General features: G+C 52.0%; 6 protein-coding genes across 6 annotated transcripts; 1 reads left to right on the top strand and 5 right to left on the bottom strand.

Annotated features, from left to right (window-relative positions):
* Positions 1 to 15: 15 nt before the first annotated feature.
* ASPSYDRAFT_43343 (haloalkane dehalogenase family protein) lies at positions 16 to 2038 on the bottom strand. Its single transcript, XM_040846626.1, has 4 exons — positions 1919 to 2038; positions 1055 to 1854; positions 827 to 1011; positions 16 to 774 (listed from the first exon to the last, which is right to left on the bottom strand). The coding sequence occupies exons 2-4, from the start codon at positions 1598 to 1600 to the stop codon at positions 96 to 98; spliced, it is 1410 nt and encodes a 469-aa protein (XP_040705211.1). The 5' UTR covers positions 1601 to 1854; positions 1919 to 2038; the 3' UTR covers positions 16 to 95.
* On the bottom strand, positions 1681 to 4443 carry ASPSYDRAFT_43344 (uncharacterized protein). Its single transcript, XM_040846627.1, has 12 exons — positions 4363 to 4443; positions 4203 to 4318; positions 4091 to 4155; positions 3176 to 4044; positions 2969 to 3122; positions 2843 to 2918; positions 2640 to 2794; positions 2537 to 2594; positions 2084 to 2492; positions 2014 to 2037; positions 1919 to 1969; positions 1681 to 1854 (listed from the first exon to the last, which is right to left on the bottom strand). The coding sequence occupies exons 1-12, from the start codon at positions 4415 to 4417 to the stop codon at positions 1748 to 1750; spliced, it is 2139 nt and encodes a 712-aa protein (XP_040705212.1). The 5' UTR covers positions 4418 to 4443; the 3' UTR covers positions 1681 to 1747.
* Positions 4444 to 4654: 211 nt separating this feature from the next.
* ASPSYDRAFT_29896 (uncharacterized protein) lies at positions 4655 to 6293 on the bottom strand (the record flags this gene model as incomplete). The annotated part of the gene is made up of 2 exons (XM_040844701.1): positions 4655 to 5783; positions 5839 to 6293. 2 exons carry the CDS (start codon positions 6291 to 6293, stop codon positions 4655 to 4657), a joined length of 1584 nt encoding a protein of 527 aa, XP_040705213.1.
* A 3323-nt stretch (positions 6294 to 9616) lies between these two features.
* Positions 9617 to 10675, top strand: ASPSYDRAFT_43346 (class I SAM-dependent DNA methyltransferase). The gene has a single exon (XM_040846628.1). The coding sequence runs from the start codon at positions 9683 to 9685 to the stop codon at positions 10331 to 10333; it is 651 nt and encodes a 216-aa protein (XP_040705214.1). The 5' UTR covers positions 9617 to 9682; the 3' UTR covers positions 10334 to 10675.
* Positions 10676 to 10712: 37 nt separating this feature from the next.
* On the bottom strand, positions 10713 to 12508 carry ASPSYDRAFT_43347 (F-box protein). Its single transcript, XM_040846629.1, has one exon. The coding sequence runs from the start codon at positions 12480 to 12482 to the stop codon at positions 10857 to 10859; it is 1626 nt and encodes a 541-aa protein (XP_040705215.1). The 5' UTR covers positions 12483 to 12508; the 3' UTR covers positions 10713 to 10856.
* Positions 12509 to 13084: 576 nt separating this feature from the next.
* Positions 13085 to 14923, bottom strand: ASPSYDRAFT_146464 (GMC family oxidoreductase; the record flags this gene model as incomplete). The annotated part of the gene is made up of 1 exon (XM_040841628.1): positions 13085 to 14923. The coding sequence occupies one exon, from the start codon at positions 14921 to 14923 to the stop codon at positions 13085 to 13087; it is 1839 nt and encodes a 612-aa protein (XP_040705216.1).
* Positions 14924 to 15798: the final 875 nt, after the last annotated feature.

Here is a 15798-nt window from a genome sequence, read left to right on the forward strand (position 1 = left end):
GGTTTTAGATTTATACATGGCTTAGATTTTATTCCCTGGAGTATATTTCTCATACTATACAACACAAGTAGAGTGCATTTAAACGCCTTGGACAATTATCGAGCACCCCCGTCAGGCCTTCTAGCAAACCTGGCAATCAGCCCAGAAACCTCCCCTGGCTTCCCTTCCATGGGCATATGTCCAGCGCCTACAATCCAAAGCCCCCTAGGTGCCCAATTCACAACGCGCTCCGGGTTTATAACCTGCACAAAGACATTCTTGTAGTCTTTAAGCATCGGGTCCTTGTCACCGAAAACATGCATAACCTCGGTCTCGTCATCATACTGTCTCAGACTCCAGTATCGTCTCACTTGGTCTCCCTGAGCAGAGAGCCGGGCCTGGGTGTTTAGAGAGTCGAAGTGGCTTGGGCCTGCGAGACCTTCGAGGAGCTTCCAAATGTAGGTTTGGCGGAGCGTGAACAGCACGAACCGGGGTAGGGACGGAATGCTGTGACTGAACCGCTCGACACTGGATTTTGAGGAACAGGGTAGGCCCTTGTACGGTGCGGTATATGCCTCGATGTCTTGCTTGGAGAGGTGCGGAGCAATGAAGCGCAGGACGGCGGATTGGGGGAGGAAGCCGTGCAGGAGCCCGGTGGCACAGTACCAGATGCGGTTGAGGAGGCGATAGTGTAGGGACGCGTCGCTGAGACGAGGTGGGAAGAAGCTGCTGAGCAGGAAGAGGCTATCGCAGGTATTCGATGGCAGGCAAGGGAGGGTACAGAGGGCGATGCAGCTGTATGATTAGTATAGAAATTATAGACAGAGGACAGTCAGAGATAACATACCCGCCCCAGTCATGTGCTGCAATGATTGCATTCTCAAGCTCAGCGACTTCAAAGAACTTCACCAGCGTATGGATATGCAGTTCTATGGTTATAGATTGAGGACGCAGGATCTTGTCGCTTCGGCCGTGGCCCAGCCAGTCAATGGCGTAGACGTCGTGTCCGCGTTCGAGCAGCGATGGAAAGACCTGGCAATTAGACGGAATACAGGTGATAAGAGGGGAGACCTACATTTCTCCACAAATAGCTCCAGCTGAGATTACCGTGTAAGAACACAATCGGCCGGTGAGTTCTGCGTCCATCTTGGAGGACGCTGCTGTAGCTGGCTCGCAGATGGATATAGCGCACAGTTGCACCACAGACGCTGAATTCATGGGTATCGTTTGCCCACGGAGCACTCTTCACCCATCCACTGCCGTCCTTCTCGACGTGGAATACCTCATCTGGCTCGAATTTATAGGAGCCGTCGAGTTGGGAGTGTGCTAGAGTATCCGATCGCGATCGATAGTGTTCGCTGTTTCGGACGAGGTTCGACCAGCCGGTCGGTGTGACGAGATTAATGGAGTTTTTAATAGCTGAAGGGATCAGGCAAAGAGCCACCTTGGACAGATACACTGGAACGAGAATGGCAGCTAGGAAAATGCGGTTGATAGTAAAAGACAGTAGGAAAGAGCTTAGATAGCCTGCGACAGTCATAACTCCGGTCGAGACAGCCTCCATATTGCAGGCCGTAGACTTGAGAATGCTGTCAAGCTGGACATTGATATGGAATGGCATTTTGATGTTGATTTTGTGGAATCGAGAGTGGGCAAGGAATACTTGTTATATGGTGGATTAATCATGACGTCAGTCAGGAACCCTANTGACAACACCTTCATATGGCCAAACTTCTCTTCACATGTCTTAACAGGGCTATTATACGTGTCATAGTGCCTTCTGTAACCCCTCATACCTCACAATCCATCCGTCATCGAGCGGGAACCCGGGAGCATGGCCCTCAGACCCATTCCACCCCGCAGCCATATACGCAACTGTTGAGTCTGTCAGATTTCCTCAACAAATCTGGGACTATTAAAGTCAATTGGCTTCACTTACCTGCCAATAAGAATCCTGCATTACCAGGCATGAACGGCGGTGGCGTTCCCCCTATATAGTTAGCAGCAGACTCTAAGTAACAGACAATAACATACCATCGCCGCCACGAACAGCGAATCCTAAGCCAATTAGCATAATCCAGTTTACATGATTACTGCAGCTTACCGGCATCGTCAAAGGTCCAATAATCATACGCCGTCAAATGATAAACAGCCCTATGCGGATTCCCAATCCTCGCCGAGTTAATTGCCAGAACTGGCCTCCCCCAGCCCCGAATATTCTCATCTGTCCAAACCTCCCAGATCTTATCTGCCGTTTTCTTCGCGATGTCTGTATCGACAGCTGGTGTGTCGGGGAGTATACCCTGCAGCATGATCAAACTGCGCGGATCGCCAGTCAATTCCGAGTCCTCCCACCAGGAACTGTTCAGCCCTTCGTAAACGGCGTACAGACCATCGACCTGCGGCGGACGAGCGAGGTTCTCTGCGACCTCTGCCCACTTTTCCGGGATGGGCTGGTGGAGCTTCGCTTTCCAGTCTCTCGCGACGTCCAAGGCGTAGCGCCAGTATGCTATCTATAGACGGTCAACGAAATTCAAGGTCGAGAAGTGAGCCGTACCTCGTAGGCTAGATTCAGAGTCTCGGCTGGAGGCGTGTTCTCCGTGACTCCGTATGATCTGATATTGTTAGCAAGGGCAAGTCTATAATGTTGTATAGCTTACGGTGGTCCGAGATCGTAGTATCCTGAACTTTCATTCTTCCATGCGTACGAGGCCAGATAATCTGCTGTTGCCGTTAAAACGCGATTCCACTTTTGCAATGTCTTTCTCGTCGGCGACGCCTGGTACGCTAATTGAGCGAGGTACATCGGGTGAGGCTGCAATATATCAGAATGATAGTTATTAAGACATCTCAGCGTAATCACCTGCTGCCACAGTAGAAGCCCGTTTATACCTCCAGGCGAACTGACACCTGTATTTGTCTCTGTCATCTTTGGCCATCTACAAGAATTAGTGTCACTGCCGAGCAACCTTAATAAAGAGGTCAATACCTGGCGCCTTGCCATCCCATCGCCTGCGCCCTCGCTAAGGAAGACGGAAGAAGAGTCTCATAAACCCCAGGGAATATATTATCAAAGAACTCCTGCCGGCCCCAAGTCGCCCAATGCGCGCTGTGCCAGACCACCATCTCCATGTGGAATTTCCCTTTCCTGTCAGCATCTAACAGAGCTATTCAAGAATGCAGAGCGGATACTAACCATACCACCCATTATTCATCAGTCCGCTCTCCTGAGGTGATTGTCCTGTCGCTGCACTGTTGACGCGAACGTGGTATTGTGATAGAATTATGCGGCGCTGCAGTTCGTCCGCTTTGGGGTTTGTGGACGAGGTGAGGTCGACGAAGCCGCCTTCTCTCCAGTATTTATTCCAGCCTGCGGCGTTTCTGTGCTGGATTCTAGTGGGCTGGTCGGGTATTTGATTCTCTGGAGAGAAGAGTGCAGTGAATGATATAGTTGACGATCGCGATCGGGGTTTAAGCGTGTATTGATGCTTTGCTAGGCCTGTGGCGTGGTTCGTCTGGAGTAGTTTGAGAGGAGAGCGAGTTGGCCAGCGCAAGTTCAGGAAGTAGCTTGTCTCTTGGAGTTCGTGGTAAACATGCCCCGTATCCTTGCTCCTACTGGGCACGATGGACGTGGTATGGTTATCAGGAAAGTCGTATACCCCGACAAACACTTCGTACTTGTAGTCAGTCGAGTGAATCGGGGGATAGGGAAAGTCCAGTTCCACAGTCAATGCACCGGTTTCAACCAGCTGGGATTCAATATTGAATGCAATAGAGTCAGAGTCAAAGTCTCCCTGTGTGACCACCTTGACATGTTTACCGTCAACCTTGAACGTCGAAGTTATCATGCCATTCCAAAGGTCCAGTTCCTGTCGCGGATCCATAATTTGAGATGCTTCCAGTGTCATATTCTTGTATCTCAGCCCTATCCGTCCAAGGTTTATACGGTTTGGATTTCCAATCAGCCACTGGGACACCTCCGGGAGGTCAGGATCAGGAATATCGTAAGAAACATTGCGGCCATGCGTCAACATTGGGACTCCGGTGTAATCATCGAGTTTCTCTCTGAACCAACATTAAAGGTGGTCAATTTCAAGGCTGGATAACGTACCCATTACTCGGTAGGGAATCATTGTGCCATGCCCAGCTCGACAGGGTGTTAAATGGGAGGAATGTCTATCTGTATTAGCACACTGATCAGACAGATCCAATATGGCGTTTACCTGCATCCCAGTATTATCCACGTTGAATGCAAAGTTGCCATTCCCGACCTGCAGCGATGTCGTCTCATTGTCGATTAGACCTGTCCGGACGACATTATACTGGGAAACTATTTTTTGCCTGGAACTGTCAGCTTCTTATACACCGAATCGATCTGTTATGTACCTCTCAATTCGGCCGGCAACGAGAGTTGGCAACAGCCACAGATATACGACATTTAAGCCGCGCATATTGACCCCAGAATATTTACCAGGTGCGCCATGAAGCTGCTTGGAGGGCAGCTTCTTTTATTTAATCTCGGAGCAATTGTCCCGACGATCTGGGGTAAATGTGCCCCGCGCTGTGTACACTAGGCAGTGTGGTCCAAATTAATGCACCAATGCTATCAAACTAAATCCGATGTGCAACGGACCAGACAGACGTTACTAGTAAAACTAAATGTCTGATACACAGCTCATTCATCATAGTCGGTCCATTCCTCAAGCTTAAAGTCAGGATCCTCTCCCCCCAGCCAAGTCTCGCGAGGGACATATTTTCCTGCCGGAATATGCTCACGGATACCACGTACGTCCTTGAGACATGGGTGCAGACCCCTACCGACGCCGCGCTCCAGTTCCTCAAGCCGATTGTCCTGCTCTGGGATTTCTCCCTTCTCATAACCGCGAATCGTGAGAGACCGTAATCTCGGGGGCAGCTCGTGCACCAGGTCAGGACTCTCGGGTTCGGATGTATGCCCCTTCACCAGCCGAAAGAACAAGCGCACCCCAACGTCCAGGGAGATTAAAGCCGTAAGGTCCTTGAGCGAGCCGGGGTAGCTGAGCGACCATGGCGGATTCCGTAGCCGCTCATTCAGTTGCCGCACAGGAAAGCGATCGAAGGTAAGATGGTGGTCGCAATCAACCTCCAAGGACTCAAGCGTCTCCCTGTGGCGAAGAATGCCGCCGAGGAAGATGGTGAAATTGAATTTGTCGTAACGCTCGTCTCCGTGGGCACGCCGTCCAACATGGCCATAGCTACCGCCGAGTTCCGCGAGAGGATTGCCACCGATGTATCCACTGGTGTACTTGAAGTTGCGAAGCTCGTTTGGAGCACAGAGCAGGGGGATAAGAACCTTTGTCGCGATCAGCGATCGGTGAAGCTCTATGCTCTGGATGTTGTTGGGCGTGAGTTCGAGTGCCGTATGTCGCATAGGTAATCCCTTCATTCCGTCGACACTGACGGCGTGGAGCTTGGGCAGTCCGCTCGTTAGGGCGAGGCAGCGATTGATGTCGCACGGCGAGTACCACTTCTTGCTCAGGTAGGGGCGTGCTAGGAATTCAATCTTCCGCACTTCCTGGAGATAAGGGCTCCCTGACTCCGACTTCCAAGGGGGTATATCTGACGATGTACTAACGGACTGGATGAACTTTTCGAGAGGGAAAGGGAGTGAACAATGTTGAGGCCCGTTCTGGGACGGGTCAGCCAGGCCATCGCCGAGTATTCGAAAAGGTGCGCCCAGAACCAGGGACTCGAGCGCTGGACAAACACTCATTAATAGCACTGCAATTGCCTGGCCAATGAATACTCCGCGATCCGTGTTCTCCCTGTTGTTCCACCGTCAGTGGAGCTCGGATAAAGAGACTCGTTGGGAGGCAATACGCGTAAAACGACGACCGGTGGCCAGGGGGGCTAATATCAATCTTCCTCTGCATAAGCATATTCAAGAACGTATCCTCATCACATCCGGTACAAGGTATTCGTCTAGCTGCTTTTTTAACGAGATCCAAATCCCCGTGGCTAAGCGAGCGTAGGCAATCGGCATTCTCGACCTTGCGATACTCGCCGGTGTGGACAGGCTGGCGGTCGACTTCCAGATGTCGCACGTACGTGCCTAGATGTGGCTTCCGCAGGATTGACAGCAGGATTTCGAACGCTGGATTCAGGTGCTCGTCCTTCCGGATCCTGATGCGTCGATACCGGCGCCGTGTCGCGAGGTCGCAGATTCTATGGACCCGGCGGAACTGGACCGAGATCGCGGCGATATCGTTATTATTTGAGAGGTTGTCAAGAATAAAAACCAGCAGTTCGTCCGGGAGACGTTGCAGATGAGGCATGTTGGGGCTGGGTTGTTGGGTTTCTGTTTGCTGATGTTGATGTGATGTTGATGTTGAGGTTATTCGCAGGGCGTCTTGGCGCCTCAGGCAGCCATTCTGCTCCTTCACTGAAGCTGGTCGTGTTTTCGTATGGCCAGTGACCACGCTATTTAAATATTATCCCAGTTGTTATTTGTGCTTACTAGGTCCACGGTGCAGATGAGATTACCAATCTAGGCCCTGGGCTGTTGATCGCTGATATATATAATACCCCCGACCCTACGCAGGGAATTGTGACGGCGAGCACCGTCACTTTCTCAGCAATATATAATTAATAGTCAAAGCTATTACTGAATGCCAAACGGAAATAAAAGACATAGTACTTTTTATTGCAATAAATAGGTGAACAATAGGAAGACTTACAGTACAGAGCTATCGGCTATCCCGAGTCATATCGGGTCTCGCCCTGCCAGCAGTCTTCTGCCTTTAGGGTTACATCTTCCGGTATATTGTCTTTGACATCTAATGACGCAGTGCGTTACGAATTCTGCGGTGCGCATCCTTCATCCTGGGCCAGATCCATATTGATTCCCGTTGGAACTGCTCAGTCGGAAGGTGGTTGGTAGGTTGATATAACGTTTGTTACCTTGTTGGAAAGGGCCGTGGGATTTAGTGTGTTAGGTATAAAAGGACGGGGAACAGTGTTATTATCAGGATAATAAACAAAAAACAATCGAAATAAAGAGCATTAGCTCTGTACAGAGTTTTATGAATTCCATAGACAACAAAGAGAACCAATACTTCAAAACGTGTGCTTGTGACGGGGATGTGGCTGGATTAGCCCTAATTCACCTGGCTATATCAAGCTATTCTCCTGTTTGGCCATTCAGATCAGTGAAGCCTTTTTATATGATGAAGTGGTCAAGGACCATTCGGTTCGGTATCCGCTAGACGATTGATCTTGTCCAAGTAGTATAGAAAAGCGGCTTTCAGTACAAAGCCTGGACGGACGTGGCATACAGAGTCCCAAATACGATAAATAAAAAATGAAATATTATTTACAGCGTCTGCATAGCATCTTATTGTACGCAGAGGTATTAGGTGCTTCTTGAATGCAAGACCTATCAAATGCTGGGACAAATGGTCTGCTGGATGTTGGCGGAAGCGTTTTAGTATAGCTGGATGAGTTAGGACATGAGCAGTGTACCGACAAGCTCGCCCTCTTGGACAATGGCAGAGTGTCTATTCTTGAGGCTGAACAGCTGTTGTGGAGATTTTCAATCACTACAATGCTGCATTAATTTAATGTAGAAAGGGTTTCTTGAACAGGCAGCCTGGAATCGAAAGGAGAGGAATGGATTCATTATTCAATATTAATACTAACAACATTTATGCTCTACTTGACTAAAAGTGAGAACGCTTTGCCACTCAAGTTCCAATTGTCTAGTAGTTAAGATCGATTCAGCGTATTGCCCAGGAAATGCGAAACATCTAGACAAGAATTCCGGACGAAGGGTAGCGTCTGAGAGGATTTCATATGTAAGCCAAGGCAAGGTAAATTAATCCTACTCTGACGTTGGAAAAGAGGGAATCGGCTTTGATATGGTCCTGGGCCTGGCATTGCCGACCCAATATTCACCCCCCAATCTCTGGTAAACTGACGTCAAGCGAGGGCATTTTAGACAATAAATTTGGTAAATCACCACCATGCCAAGCCGCAACAATATCGTCGTCGCCTGGAGACAGGGCCCAGAGGGGGTCTGATCGTCGCGCACTGGAGCCTTCCCCGGCGAGAGCACCGACATCGGTGGATCAGTTTCTGCACTGCACGTCCTGGCCCTATAGAATCGTTGTATACTCGACGGACGACGGAGAACAGTGATGTTAGTTCCATTCAACCGCTCCCATTACGTCCGCAGTGGCCCCATATCGACCATGATTGTCCGGCGTGGAGACAGCGGCGGTCCCACCTGGTCAGAGCGCCCCAATCTGACGTACTGCGCCTGGCACTTTGGTCCTGGCCAGGAATCAGGATATGATCCGGATAGATTTCGTTGCAGGGGTGCAATCGAAACAAGCAGCCCTGTTTCTTGCTCAGCCATTGCTGGGCATTGGGCAAGCCTTATCAGCGAACGAGCCTCTAATTATGTAAAGCGCTAACGTAGGAACATGAGTTACCAGGAGGATTGGCATTATCTAACATTTCCCCAAATGTCTACGATGTAATTAACCTGCTTCAGCGCGGGATATGCCGGAAGCAATATGCATACTCGACATAGCGCGACATCCCCCCCTCCCCCTCCCCCTTCGGGTATTCTGCATGCAACGAAAATAAAACATTAAAAGGGTGTTAGAAAAGCCGGAATGTCCGCATGCAGACATCCGATCACAGTCTGTGATATCATGGCGTCGTTAGTAAACTTTGGACAGGCGGCTTGCGTGGTGTCGGTTGGCCTCGACGCAGGCCCCGCCAGGAACTGTCGCTGGTATCATAGGTTATCGAGGATTGGGAAGCGTTAGACCGCACTAGTGCGACGCAGGTCATGGACGATCCGGACTCCAGGCGAGCAAGTGCACCATTCACGCGCTGCTCTGCAAATGCGTGGCTATGCATGGCGGAGATTGCGAATGCTCGGCGGCCTCGGGGGAGTTGCACTGGAGGGCGAGACGATCGGCGACTGGACTGGACGGGACTTGAGGCTGTTGGCCAATGCGATCCCTGTATATTCCGTCTGAGGAAATGGCGTTGGCCGCGGTGGGAAGGAATCGTGGTGTTTCTGGTGGAGGGGGGCTAGAGCAGGCGGGGAGGAGGGCCAGGGGGGTATGGGGGCAGTCCGACCCCGCGGTGGAGAGCTCTGCAGTGGGGGATTTTCTTGCGCCAGACGGCTTCGAATTCGATACTAATGCATCTCGCATAATCGCAATGGCACCAGGCCATTGGGCCCGGGGCTCTGATCCCCGCCCGTCCAGCCCAATCCAGACTCCTGTGCTCAGGCCGAGGCATGCTAAGCGGCCCTAACAGCGCCTGTATTCTGGTTACGCCAGGGATTCTGGTCCGCGTGTTATTTTGGCTGTATATGCGTTTGATACCGTACGAGCCGCTAGTGATGCATGGCCATTGAGCTGCCATACCGGCCACGGGCTGTTGATTCAGATGCCATTCGATCGGCCCTCACCCAGCTGTCTATAGGCCATTGAGGGCCACGATGCATGACGCCATTCCCCAAGTTCGCGGACTGTGCGCCGTCAACAGGATTGCCTGTCTTGGTTCCAGGAAGTGGTGGAGTGGAACTGGTTGAAAGTTATTTAAGGGGGGACAGGACAGCCCTTCCAACCTTCAATCCAACTTCTCCCACAACTCCTACACTCTCACGCACTACACTTAGACACAAACAATTAGAATCAGAACCATGGCCGCCACCCAAGTCATCTCCGAGAACTACCACCTCGCCGGAGCCCGCAATGCCCTGAGCAAGGAGGCATGCATGAAGCTCTACGACGAATGGGCCGCTTCATACAACAATGACCTCGCCGATGCGTCGCAGAACTACGTTGCTCCCATCCTGACTGCCCAGACTGCCATCCAATTCAACACCAACCCGCGGGCCACGGTCCTCGATGCCGGGTGCGGCACCGGCCTGGTCGGCGAAGCCCTAGCCAAGAGCAACAGCATGGTCATTGACGGCGCCGACCTGTCCCCTCCCATGCTCAAGATCGCCAAGGACACTGGCGTCTACCGTGATACACTGCTTGTTGACCTGACAAAGGCCATTGACCGGCCTGACGAGTCGTACGACCTCATCACCTGCTGCGGCACCTTCACACGCGGCCACGTCGGCCCCGACCCAGCACTCCGGGAATTCATCCGCCTGGTCAAGCCCGGCGGTGTCATCGTCGCCACAATCCTGCACGAGATCTGGCTGTCAGGCGGCTACAAGGCTGAAATCGACAAGATCGTATCTGAGGGGCTGGCCAAGGTGCTCAGCACGGACGTGAAGGACTACCGCAAGGGCGCCGGCGACAAGGCCACATTCCTGGTTTTGAAGAAGAGCTCTGCCTGAACCACCGATCTGGATGTGATGTTTGATGCTTCTAGAAGCGGATAGAGTGGTGGAGGCGATCTGCTTTACCCTAACCTTACATTTAGGATTACGCCCGTTTTGAATGAATGATGATATGATTTGGCCCGATGCGACTCTTCCTTTCCCAATGCGACTTTTGCCCGTGCGATCTTCTCCTGCCTTCGATGCGTAGCGGACTGCAACCCAGTAGGCGGTCGTGTATGGTCGTTGTATGGTCGATGTAGTCGGAGTGGGCTGCGTAGCTGGGCCCGACTGTGATATTCCAGCTGTAGTATAGATATGTAGTCAATTCAAAAGTACCAAGTAGTCTCTGCCAATCACATAGCCTACTAAAATCTCTTACTAGAGTGCAAAAGTTCCGTATTCATTATTTCCATTCGGTACATCGCTGTCCAGATGCCGCGCCAGGCGAGCTATTTACAGGGTAGAGGGATATGACAAAGATATTATAGGCAATATAACAGGGAATATGATATAGGCCGGGTAATGCAATAAAACAGCCTCAGCAAGCAACCGATTCGTCCCTGCTCAGAACCCAGTCGGCCAAGACCTCTGCCTTTCCTGGTTCGTCAATCTCTGCGCTCAACGTCTGCAGCCACGACCACATCGCCTCGCTATCATAGTAATGCTCTAATCTCTCCCTCAACCAGTGATCGTCTCGTCCGCTCTCTGGGAGGAGGTCAGGCTGTGTCCTGAGCTGGGCGAACCGGTGTGACAATAGAGACACATCCTCCCTCGTGTACTTTGATGCCACCTTGTTAAGCAGCGGCACAAGATCCCAGACGAGCGCCTTGATTCTGCTCTTGAGCGTTTTCCGCGCTGTGGTATACTCCCCATGGAGGTGGCTAAAGCCCCAGACGAGATTGTCTTGCTGCCTCCGCATGGCCGTGTCAATATTAGCCCTCAGCCATGTCACCAGCTCCATCCCCAGGGCCTCGCGCCCATTCGTTTCAGCAAAGCAGTGGTTGCATGCCATGTCATTTATAACCTCCTCCGTGACAGGCGTACTCTCCCAATTGATATACCGATCGTATCCGGGTATGTTGTTGTTCTGAACCTCCATCGGTTGCCATCGCGGCCAAAGCCCGCCGAACCTGAAGGCACGCATTTCCTTCCACTGCCCACACCCTGGACACCGGACCTTATACTGCGTCCATGGCATTTCGACCGCGTCTTCTCTATAAACCACAAACACAGGCGCATCCACGTCAGGCCGCTTCGTCTCCAGAGCCTCTGAAAGCCCAGGGAAATACCGGTCCACATTCAGGCCGTAGTACTTCACCCGCCCTCGCACAATGGGAACCTGCGCCGTCCCAACATTATAATTTTTTATCCCACAGGTCCCCCGGAACTCTCCCCTCCGGAACCGACACTCCAGACACCGGCGAAGATGTCTCTTCGACCCGGCCCTTACCAGCTCAATCGCCTGCCTCTCGCGGTCCAAGATTTCTGCCTCCCGTTCATCAGGCATACTCTGGTACTCATTATAAGTCATATTGTAGAACTCCTCAAACCCCGTCTCGCGGAGGTCCTCAAACCGCTTCGTGAGCTGTGAAACATGCAGTATCGTCCCGTAGTAATCTCGCCGCCGGCCACCCCAGACCTGGCTCATTGCCACGCCATATCTTCGCCGCATCTGCAGCTCTTCATCTGAGACTAAACTGGAGGCAGCATCACCTTGCGACTTCCCATTTTTCTTTGTCTTCTTCTTCTTCCCCCTGCGGCTGCACATCCGCGTTGGTTCCCACGACGTAACCACATCCGCAGCCGGAGACCCAGGAACCGGTTTGCGATACGCAAGCCTCGACAGCGCCTGCGTCGCAAAATGATGTTGGGGGAGGAGTCGCATGCAATCACTGCAAGCCCAGCGACCCGCTTCCCATTCCGGACTGAGTCGGTCTGGGTTGAGGGTGCCGAATTGGGAGAATTTGACAGGTGGTCCGCCGATGGATTCGTCGCATTCGAGGGCTAGGAGGCGCTCGACGAAGTGGATTTTCTTGGGATTGACGGTTTTCCGGAAGTGTTTGTTTGTTTGGCTTAGCGAGATTAGGGCGATGGGGTCCAGGTATCGGATTATGGCGCATTTGAGTTCGGAGGGGAGATGTTGGATGGGGAATGTGGTCGCCATGAGGTTATCCGGTCCAGGGAGTTGGGTAATATGGTTAAGATAAATGAATATGCATCGAAAGGAAGGAATTGTTAGGTGTTAAATATTTGTAGCTGGAGAAATGGCCCCAAAATGCTTACGGTCATCGCCACAACTTCACAGCTTTGGGGCTGTGAGGTCCACGCTGTCAAGTGGCACAGCTGTCGATCAGCAATTGTTGCTTGTTTAATGAGCTTTTCTAGCCTCTGAGTCACAAAGCAACAGGAGTTGGGGGATAAAGTCTGTTCATTGGTTCCAGTGAGTAATGAGTTAGGGCTCCTGTCCCAACTCGGATCCCGACACAACGACTCACTGTATGCTCTTATGACATACCCACAATTCAGCTTGCAAGGATGCAATTGTTTATTCGTGGTTTGCACGGTCGCATTGCATTAAAGACATCTTTGAGTACACATAATACGCTTAATGGCATCGATTAGGTGCATGCGCTTGGTCAACTAACAAAAGAATACTAGTCTATATCTATATGGTCTATCATATCTATCAAATTTAGCAAGAACTATTGAGAAATTAAGAAAGGAACAGTAACTTTGAGCCTTCAAGCAGCTCGCTCATGCTCCATCTCATGCCTTCTCATAATCAGCTAGGACAGCCTCCGCAATCTTCAAGGCCATCCCATAAAAGACAGTCATAACATGAGATGAGAGCTGCGTAGGAGGAATAGATCCATCAATAACGCGTAGACCCTGCGTTCCATACACCTTCGCCGTCGCATCAACAACGCCACCAAGCTCCCGAGCCATCATAGAGCACGTCCCAATAGCATGATAGTTCGGACGGAAAACGTCAGTCACATACTCCGCCCATTGATCCAGAGTTGCATCAGACGGTACTTGATCACCTGGGGTAATCTCGCCAGCGAAGTATTTCGCCATATCGCCACTGCTTTGCAAGTTCCGCGCGAGTCTCGTCGCAGCAGCCTGGCCGAGAACATCGAGTTCATTGCGGTACAGCTTTGGATCGTTCGCGTAGTGCCACATGTATGGATCGCTGCTGAGGATATGCGTCGAGCCACGGGTAAATGGGATCAAGTCCCAGATATCAAATTTGATATTCCCCTCCGTATCCAAGAACAATTCCGCATACGCGACGTCCTCGTCAAGTAACCAGCTGCGATATTCCTCATACTGCATCTTCAACGCAGTCACATTATGGAATCCACCCTGGGCAACAGTCTCCTCGGCCCACTGGTCAAGTTTCGTGTTCAGCAACTCCACCGCACGCGCGGAATCATCGCCGAAGACTTCAGTGAAGTTGGCAAAGTACGCAGCCTGGCCCTGGCCAAAGCCCTCGGGAGCACTGCGCGCACGCACACTAGTCGTGGTCTGTTCCTGCATATTGAGACCAACAGGGAGATCAATGATCTGCGTGACATTGGCATTGTCGAGGACGGCCCTGGGGCCGATACCGGAGTATTCCAGGATCAAGGGCGAGATGGCGGACCCCGCGGCAAGCAGGACTTCGCGTTTCGCATACGTGTTAAAATTGACGGCCCGGTGGGTACCGAAATTAACACCCACGGCTCTGGGCTGGTTAGAGGTTGACGATGGATCTGAAGCTGAATTCTTTTTGTCAAAGAGAACCTTCCCCACGACCTGCCCGGTGAGGATCTTCAGGTTAGGCCGCGTATAGCTTGGTAAGAGCCATTCACGGGCCGTGTCCGCGCGGGTCTGATCTTCCAGCAGGTTATTCGGGATCATGGACACCCCACGCGGGTGTCCGCAGTGAAAGTCCACCTGGGTCGGGATACCGAGTGCCGAAGTGGTGTTCATGAGCGCCTTCATGACAGGAGACCAGGGTTTTCCGTTATCGCGGGGTCCGGCGTGGACGGTGCCATTGAAGCCGTGGCAGGACGCGTCGAAAGAGTGACCGGCTGCAATCTCGGCGGTATTTGGTGCTCGGGATCGTTCGGCCTTGTTCATGTATGGGAGGATGCTGTCCCAGGTCCAGCCTTGCATTCCAAAGATCTTCTCCCAGGAGTCGATTTGGGCCTTGTCCGGACGAGTCCAGGAGTTGCCATTGACGAGGGTCGAACCACCTAGACCCTTGCCGGATACGATGGCTGCGGTGCGGTTGTTGATCTGCTGGACGCTCAGGTAGTTCTGGTCACCGCTGCTGCCAAAGACCTGGCCGTAGTTGTTTGGGTCCTCGATGATGGGACCGGCGTTCGACTCGTAGAATCCCTTTTCGATGACGAGGACGTCGATGTTAGGGTTCTCCGTCAGTTTAGCGGCGACGGTGAGGCCTGTCAAGCCACCACCTGCGATGATGTAGTCAAAGGTCTTGTCGGCCACGTCGTTGGGGTTGCTGAGGAGACTCGACTGGACGTCCACCTGCTCGGCTGCGGTATAAGCCTGGGCAAGGGTCGCCAGTGGCACAATAAAATGGTGGATGAGCTTCATGGTGCTGCCTTGTCGGGTAACAAGATAACTGAAGGATTGTCATGCGCTTGTCCTGCCACGGAGACAGGATGAGGACACTTTATATACTTGTATCCTTTGGGACACGACATCCTCACCGTAGATTTTGTCGGCCGCCGCACTGCAGTTTCAGTTCCTGAATTAGTGCTCTTGGCATTGCTGCCCTCGTGCTACTCCTTTAACCACATTTCGGTGAGAGCCATCGACAAGTCCGTAGACGTGGGCGTTGACCGATGGGGTGGACCTGGTGCGGTGCAGAATCTTCTGCAGAACACGATCCAGTGTAATCCAGGTACATGACGTTATTCGCCAGCATGCCCAGGACCAATCCAGCTCGGAGATAAGAGAATCGTGAACCTGATCGCCAATGAAATAGGGATTTCGGCGGTATGCCAGCTTCACAGCCTCCGATTGCGTGGCTGAGACCCTCCCTCGTTCTGCAGGGCCCGCTACTTCTCCACCAGCAATCGGGATCGACATCTAGCCTGCGCCTCAAGGTACAGAGTTAGCAGATGCCTAAATCGACTTCCAGACCGAACTGCTGAACAATCCCAGCTATCCAGGTCTTGGCTGCCTGTCCAGCCTTCAACCGGTGGACATTCTCGGCATGCCGAGTCTTCTGCTCGGAACCCTATACGGCCGTGGCCTCCTACCATCACGGAGCGCATGCCTCCGGTACGGAATGCCGTTCTGTGGCCAATTTTTGTTGTTTCCGTAGAGGGAATCGGTGTGGAATATTGGCTCTCTCTTGGCGGCGTGCCTTGTCTTGGCTGGTTCTGCTTATACGTCTGGTTCCAGGATACAGTCCACTGGTGAAACGATTGCAGCCTACGATGCTCTGGAATATTCAGCAGCCT

Source organism: Aspergillus sydowii (genome assembly GCF_001890705.1).
Source record: "Aspergillus sydowii CBS 593.65 unplaced genomic scaffold ASPSYscaffold_3, whole genome shotgun sequence".
NCBI lineage: Eukaryota > Fungi > Ascomycota > Eurotiomycetes > Eurotiales > Aspergillaceae > Aspergillus > Aspergillus sydowii.